We start from the raw sequence: 8,665 nt of genomic DNA on the forward strand, positions 1-8,665 counted from the left end.
CGGGGAGGAGACGAGCCAGGCAGGGTGCAGTATAGCAACAATAAAACATACAACTTTCCTCTAGTTCTTAAATGCTTCTTCCCCCACCCCCACTATCATGATACCAATTCTACCTTACAAATCTGCCTAGACCAGAGAACGTACACTGGTACAGATAGGAACTGGAAATACAGGGAATTCAGGACAGATGAACTCCTCAGGACAAGTGGTGAGAGGTGGAGGGAAGGTGGGGTAAAAAGGGGGAGCCAATTACAAGGATCTACATATAACCCCCTCCCTCGGGGACGGACAACAGAAAAGTAGGTGAAGGGATACCTTGGACAGTATAAGACATGACAAAATAATAATAAATTATAAATGACCAAGGGTTCATGAGAGAGGGGGGCGGGGAGGGAGGGGGAAAATGAGCTGATACCAAGGGCTCAAGTAGAAATCAAATGTTTTGAGAATGAAAATGGCAACAAATGTACAAATGTGCTTGACACAATGGGTGGATGTATAGATTATGAGCTCATAGAGTTGTATGAGCCCCCAATAAAATAATTTTTAAAAAAGAAGAAAATGATGATGGCATATGTAGAAATGTGCTCAACACTTTGGATGAATGTATGGATTGTAATAAGAGTTATAAGAGCCCCCAATAAAAGTATTTAAAAAAATTATCCAGGTTATAATTTTTAAAAAGTAAATGGATTTTATTTTATACCTCACCCTTTTGCACGTGAATAATTTGATGTGCAAATTAGGGGTTCATAAATCATAGCTATTGGGATTTGTTTCTCATAGTTAGTTTTGTTAAGAAACAACACTCTTGAATATCTCATCTTTTAAGGTAATAGGAAAAAATACATGAATTGTAATGTTTTAACCACATATTCTAATATTATCTTAAGGAGAGCCATATTTGTTTCTAATTATACATTTCAGAATTGATGGAGCCAAAAAAAACTTAGACAAAACACTGCATAAGAGAATACCTCCACTACCAGAGCCAGATTACCCTTCCACCGTAAGTTAAAATTCCTCTTTGAAATGGAATTTTGGATAAGTTAAGTTAAATTTGGAAGGTTATCCTCTTATAATTTTAATTCTTAATTACTTTTGAGTTAATTTTACTATAATTAATGTTTTAAAAGTGACACAGATTCATTTTAAGCTATCTGTATCTAATTTCTAATTTTTCTCACTGACTTAATTATATCTTGTTTGTTTGTTTTTGACAGATGTCCAGCGAAATTAAAAAAAAAGGAGTGAGTTCAAGTTTTTATGTTTCTTGTTTTGAAAATGCCCACTGTAGTGCCTTCTAAGACCGCCTGCCAAAAGGAAAACATTTAGAAACTGAGATTTCTACTTTCCCTGTCAAGGAGAGCAAGCATGTTATGGAGGACAGTATGAGTTCTGGGTTGTATTTTTCTTGCCATTCATTTTTTTTCCCCATTCATTATTTAAGGATTCGTTGTATAAATGTTTCATTAGTCAAACTATTAAAAAAAGAAGAAGAAATAGTTAACATGGCCATTGTAAGGTTTTTTTTAGGGTAAGAGTTTGATGTAATTCAAAACAAACTCACTGTCACCAAGTTGATTCCAACTCATAGTGACCCTTTAGAACAGAGTAGAACTGCCCCTGTGGGTTTTCAAGATTGTAACTCTTTATGGGAGTAAGAAAGCCTCTTTTCCTGTGGCGTGACTAGTGGTTCCTACCTGTTGACCATGAGGTTAGTAGCCCAACACATAACCACCGTGCCACCAACCACCATGCCAACACATAACCACCGTGCCACCAACCACCATGCCCACCCCCCCTCGAGTTTGACATTATGATGGTTATTTAGTCACTCAACCAACACTTGTTCTGAGTGTCTGCTTTGCTAGCCACATGCTGGACACTAGAGATGTAAAAAGGAAGCCATTGACTCTCTGGAAAATGACAAAGGCCTGTAATGTGATGGGTGAAAATATACAACATGGAAAATGTCTTTAATGGCAAAGGGTGCATAAATGTAGGGGGCTGCTTACACAAAAGAGGAAGCTATGCTGCAAGCTTCCAGGTCGGAGGACAGGTTTCCCAAGTGCCCTGTACTTTATTTATTTGTTATTTTTAGGGGTTTTCCAGGGAAAAAAACAGAAAACCTGCTAGACAAATTCTAAAAGAGCGGTAACACTATCCCTGTACTTTCTTTTGGGGAGAGTAGACTGAGGAGTAAACCACCATGTGGACTGAGGATATTTGCAAGAGCCTCATGTTAGCTACTTCAAGAGTTATTTGTTTGTTTTACATGCCTTTCTTCTGTTTCCTCCTGTCCCCCCCACCTTTTTTTTTTGGAGCCTTTGCTGTGTGTATCTGCCTCTTTACTAGGTTAAGAACTGATACAAAACAAGCCCAGAACATCCACAGGTATTTAATGGGAAGCTGGATGAATCATGAGACATATTTGCCAGTTCTTATTCTTCTGGTGCCTCATAAACAAAACGGGAGCGAATCCAAAAACGAAGTCATTCACTCCTGAAAGTGCTGCTCTTGGTCATTTCACTTATGGGAACTCCATCACTTGATCCTTCGAGTCGCCAGTGACCACCAACTACCTGCCAATCCCAAAGATGATTTTTCAGTTGTTCTCTCCTTGGACTACCTGCTGACTTTTAGAAACACTCTTTGTTTTTGAAACCATTGAACACATAGACCAGTGAAACAGACCCCGTGACCTAGGAATACGTAGACCTATGCACATACATCCAGTTGACCTTTTACAAAAGTACAAAAGCAATTCAATGGAGGAAGAACGTCTTTTCAACAAACAGAGCTGGAGCAACTGGGCACCCGTAGTGAAAACAAAACAAACAAAGCCTCCACATAGACCTCACACCATGTAGAAACATTAGCTGAAAGTCGATCGTTGACTTAAATGTAAATAGAAAGCCATAACAACTTCAGAAAAAAAGAAAAAGAATCCTTAAGACATGACACCATAAAAAGAAACAACAAAGCAATGTGTTTCACCTAAAAGTGAAAGACTCTTGCTCTGTAAAAAATCCTGGAAAGAGGAGGAAAATATGTGACACACAGGGAAAATATCTACAAATCACATATCCAACAAAAGGTATTTTGTAGAATATATAAAGAACTCTTGAAACACAGTATAAACACAAATAATCCATTTTGAAAATGGACAAACACATGAGATTTTTTTACCAAGGAGAATATATAGATGGCAATTAAGTATATGAAAGATGCTTGACATCACCGGTCTTTAGGGAAATGAAAATTATAACCATGACTTATTAGAAGGGCAAAAATTAAAAATAATGATAGTTCAGCTGACTTTTGACACTTCTGATCTTTTTATTGTGATTTAGGTATAGGTTTATAGAGCATTTCATCAGATTTATATTCCATAATTATCATTATTTTCCCTTCTAGTCCCTTATATTCATTCTTCTGGTTCCCTATTACCTCTCTGTCATCTTCATGGGTCTCTTCCTGACCAGGCAGTGGTGTACTCAGTGTCCTCTACCTTTGACTCAGGGTGATGCTCTCTTCCTGAAATCAACTGCCGTGATGGCTCTCAAGATTTATACTCTCAAGATGTCAAAAATGAACTAATTACCATCCTTCATATCTTTCTGTCTGCCTATCTATCTATCTAGCTACTTTATATACAATTAGTCATGCTAAAACATCTGTGTTTTCTCTTTCCTCCCTTCCAACCACTCACCAGCAGTCCAGTTTCTAATTGCTCTAATGCTATCACTCCTTGGTCCTCTTCTTTTCCTAGTCTTGGACGAGGCCTTTATATTTTGCCTTGACTGTAGCATCCTTCACTAGTTCCCTGTAACCTGTTGAATCAAGGCTTGAACATGCATGTAAAATGTTGTGACTCTCCAACCTCTTCTCTCTCCCTCGTATTTCATCCTCTGTTAACACAGACTGACTTATTATTCCTTGAAGGAATATTCCTGTTCTCTCCTCATTGCTTTTTCCTGGCTTGTTGTCTCACCATGCATATTCCATTTTACCTGGCTGCCTCAAATTCCTCTTTGAATATGGAACTCAGTTATCAGAAACTCTTCTATTTCAATAGGCTTGGACAGAGAAATTTCTCTTGTTCTCATTACATCCTGTTCATTTTAATTTTACTTGGTACATTCTATGATGTCTTTTTATGTATTAAAATTATGTTTCCTAGCTTTGAGGTTTGGGTTTGCTTCCTAAATTATCTGTACATCTTTCACAACTATGATATTGGGTGACTTGGCTGGAACTCAGTGAACATTGGGTGAATGAGTGAAAATAAGCACTTATGTGATAGCAGCTGTTGTGACTGAACAGGAAGAGACCAGAGTGGAGACATAAAATAGAAAGTGTTCAAGAAAGACTTTGGAAGTACGAGTTCTCTCCAAATCCCAAATTACAGCATTTCTAGGAAGCTGACGTGGTATAAGCTGATGAGGTATAAAATGAAGAAGCAATTACCATAGATTTATAGGGGACAGTTTTTTTAGTGTTCCAAGACCCCCCAAATAATCTACCAAATCATACCATATAAGATATATTGATGAATGGGCAACAGAAAAGTAGGTGAAGGGAGATGTTGGACAGTGTAAGATATGACAAAATAATAATTTATAAATTATCGAGGGTTCATGTGGGAGGGAGAAAAATAAGCTGATATCAAAGGCTTAAGTAGAAAGCAAATGTTTTGAGAATGATGATGGAAACAAATGTACAAATGTGCTTGACACAATGGATGGATGGATGAATTATGATAAGAATTGTATGAGCCCCCAATAAAATGATTTTTAAAAAGCTAGAAGGATGAATAAGATATAAGACCTAAAACAACACTAACATAAATTGTTCACACAGTTCAAAGCAATGGTAGCTTGTAGTCCGGGGAAGAAGGTTGGTGACATAATTCTTCTTCTAAAGATACACACCTCCTTTTTTTGTTGTTGCAGTTTTATAATTTTATTTGATAATCAACTGTTAGTTTTCATCCACATTTAGTTGGGCTTGTGAATATGGGGACAGGTGTGTAAATGACCAATGTATTGTTCTGTGAATCTTCATCCTGGTTACATTTCCTGCACAATTATACCTGGATATGGTACAGAAGATTTCTGATTCCTTTGGCCCACACAGCTTTGTTGAGCCTGGTGTTGCACATCTGGTGTCGCATCTTCATGGCAATTTCCAAATCTCCTTAGTGCCTGAGGGCATGCTTTTTGCGGCCCAGGCCGTGGATGTGCTTGTGAGCGCTGATGGTGTCCTTTCTGGTCGTTCAAAGCAGGAAGGCCCTCATCTCACCGCTCTTCTTCGTGGGCGCTGTGGTGCTGGGACCCATACTGCCTATTCAAAGGCTCGCTGCACCGTGAAGGCTGAGTGCTAGTTTAACCTTTTGCCTTTTGGGGGTTGGTAAAAGCAGAGATTCTCTTTGGACTTCTTTCAGTTACCAAAACTGGTACCACTGTAGATCTTTTGTAAAAGCAAAGTGGCATAAAGCAAACGTTCGAAAAGCTGAGGCATACCTGTACATGATTTGACTAAAATAAAAAAAGCTTTTTGCTAAAGGAAGAACTTAGAGCTTACAAAATTCTAAGGGCCAAATATATTCTTATCTTCAGAGATGAAGGTCTAAGGTCTAAAAATCAAAACGGTATAAGTTATGGATACATTATTATAATAATGAGTATAAAGTTTCCTATAACAAACAAAAACTTTCCTATCCCTACATGGCCTTAAGGAGCCCTGGTGTCATATTGGTTATGTGTTGGCCTGCTAACTGCCAGGTCAGCAATTTGAAACCACCAGTAGCTCAGAAGGAGAAAGGCAGGCTTTTGACGCCCGTAAAAAGTTACGATCTTGGAAACCCATAAGGACCGTCGTCTACCTTGTCCCACAGGGTCGTTATGAGTCAGAGAGGACTTGATGGCTGCGTGTACCCGGCCAGATCATGACGTTACTTAGAGCTTGACCTAAGTAAAGCTTTGGAGAGCTTTCGTTAAGTTTGAGGGATTGAGAAAATATCTTCCTTGTTTGTAACGCATTCATTTATTAATATGATAATGTCTACTCTGTACTTGGTTCTGTGCTGGATGCTAAAGGTTGGTGAAGAAGAGAGGAAACATTTTTGCCTTTGTGGAGTTCATATTTTAATGCAGTAGGCATGCGATAAACACATTTTTTAATTGTGCTAAGTGCTCTGTGGGAAATGCAGGCTAGTAGGACAGAGATGGGCTGGGAGGGCGTGGGGCCCTCAGCTTAGGTCAGTGGGCACCCTTCAAGCTGATGCTTATTGGCACACCCTGTCACTGAGCACCTTCTTAGGTCTCACACAGATGTTCCAGGCTCTCCTGTATTTTCCTAGTTCCAGCGCTAGAATAACCATTTCACCAAGGATTTCTTTCAGTGGAGAATGGTATTTGGAAACCATGGTTGGAGTATTAGGGTACGTCTTAGGGAACAATTATCTATAAAAAATCCCTGATTCTAATTAAGCACCATAGGATTTTTCCCTCTGTGCATATTTGTAGCTTGTCTGAGTTGGAATCGACTTGATGGCAGTGACCTTGGACTTTTAGTAGGTCCATTTGCTTGTGTTTGTTTTCCATATTAGTTTTCTCTTGTTTAAACCCATCTTAACAATTTTCTTAAGCTGTGTAAAGCTGTGACATGATTTAAAAGTCAGAAATATACCCAAAAACTCAAACCAAATTCACTGCCATTGCGTCGATTCTGATTCATGGTGACTCTGCAGGACAGCGTTTCTGGAACTATGACTCTTGATTGGAATCGAAAGCCTTGTCTTCCTCGCTTGGAGTGGCTGGTAGTTTCACACTGGTGATGTTGTGATTAGCAGCTCAACGTGTAACCCTGTGCTGCCAGGGCTCCTGACTATACCCAGAGGAGTACTCAAAGATGAGTCTTTCTCCTAGTCATTCCATCGCGCCTGCTTTCTATTCTAGTCCAGCCCAACCCCTTTATGTAAACAGTTTCACTAATTTCTGGTTTAATTTTGCACAGATAATAGATTTTTATTTCCCCACTTATGTTATACAAGATATATCACACTGTAGCTACTCTTTTGCATTTTTTAATTTATCAAAAAAATATCCTAGAGGGGGGTGGGGTGGGGGAGGATCAGAAAAAAAAATCTCCTAGAAATCACTGTGTATCAATCCATAAAGAATGATCTGGTAATGCTATCTGGTAAGTGCTGGGCTGCCACCTGCATGGTTGTTGGTTCAAACCACCAGCCTCTGAGGGAGGAAAATGAGGCTGTCTGTTCCTGTAAAGCTTACAGCCTCAGAAACCCTTTAGGGACACTGTAAGTTGAAATAGACTTGATGGCAGTGGGTGGGAATTCGTTTGTATCACTCCATAGAATACCAGTGTGTAGCTGTATAGTAATTTACTGAAATACTCTTAAATGTTTCCAGTATTTTGTTGCAACGACTAGCCTGTGTACATATATTTTCATATTGTTGTAGGTGTATCCTTAGTTTCTAGAAGTGGTATTGCTGGGTGAATTTGTTGGATATTGTCAAATTCTTCTCTGAAAGAGTTGTGCCAGTATAAATTCCTGCTAGCCATTTATGACAGTGTCTGTGTCTGAATAATATCATCAACAGAATGTAGGCTGATAGATACCTCTTATTTTTTGCCTAATCTCATAAGTGAGAAACAGTATCTCAGTTTAGTTTTAATATATTTTCTCTAATCATGAGTGAGATTGAACAAATTTTCATGTGATTAAGGGATATATATCTATTCTGGGTGTGTGTGTGTGTAACATTTTAGTTTTAAGTCTTCTGTTAATTTTTTCCCCCTCTGTTAACTTTTAAATGGCTGTTTTTTTCTTCTACTAGTCTTAAAGCATGCATTCATGCTTTATCTGAGTTGCATGTTGCAAATATTTTCGCTCAGACTGTTAATATTCATTAGATTTTATTTGCCATGCTGTTTTTATTTGATGCAGTCAAAATGTACAAATTATTCCCCCCCTCCAGAATTTGAATCATAGTTAGAAAGTTTCCTCCTACACTCAAGTTATAGAAGAATTCATCCATGTGTTTTCTAGCCCTTGTATAGTTTCCCTGCTTATTTGGAGTTTTCTTATAGATGATATAAACTAGGGATTAAATTTGTCTTTTCCCAATAGCTACCAGTTGTCCCAGCACTATGTATTTAAACTGCCATTATTGCCTCATTTACTTTAATGACACACTTATCATATGTTAAAATTTTCCATATATTACATCTGTTTCTGGACTTTTTATTCTTTTACACTGGCCAGCTTGTCTATTCCTATACCTGTGCAACACTGTTCTAATTGTAGAGGCTTCGCAGTAGAGTATAATGCCTCCCTTATAGATTCTCTTTCTCAGGGTTTCCCCAGCTCATTTCTCATGCTTATTTTTCTACATGAACTTTAGGATTAGCTTGTCTAGCTCCATAAAAATGGATGTAGAAAATTTTTTTTTAATGGATGTAGATATTTTTATTGACATTATGTTGAAATACATTTTGGACAATATGAAATATTTGTGGTGTTTAAAAGCCCTTGCCTAGGCCTGTCTGGATAGGACAGGCTGGATGAACAATCTGGAGGAGAAAACAACGGGACTGACAGTTCCGGGGGGACATGGGAGAGGGGGAGGAGGGG

The 8,665-nt window shown here is 38.3% G+C and overlaps 1 protein-coding gene and 1 non-coding gene across 2 annotated transcripts in view; one reads left to right on the plus strand and one right to left on the minus strand.

The window, feature by feature from the left end:
• DNAH12 (dynein axonemal heavy chain 12) overlaps positions 1-8,665 on the plus strand; it is a 197,129-nt gene that overhangs the window by 12,091 nt on the left and 176,373 nt on the right. Inside the window, exons 3-4 of the mRNA XM_045290129.1 lie at positions 928-1,009; positions 1,224-1,250. Coding sequence (XP_045146064.1) covers positions 928-1,009; positions 1,224-1,250 — 109 coding nt within the window. The remainder of the gene's footprint in view (positions 1-927; positions 1,010-1,223; positions 1,251-8,665) is intronic.
• LOC115869568 lies at positions 2,103-2,166 on the minus strand. Its single transcript, XR_004046241.1, has one exon. It is a non-coding gene; the product is annotated as a U7 small nuclear RNA (small nuclear RNA).

The sequence above is a fragment of the Echinops telfairi genome, unplaced genomic scaffold, assembly GCF_000313985.2.
Source record: "Echinops telfairi isolate 266 unplaced genomic scaffold, ASM31398v2 ScPeMD7_31;HRSCAF=116, whole genome shotgun sequence".
NCBI classification, from domain to species: Eukaryota; Metazoa; Chordata; class Mammalia; order Afrosoricida; family Tenrecidae; genus Echinops; species Echinops telfairi.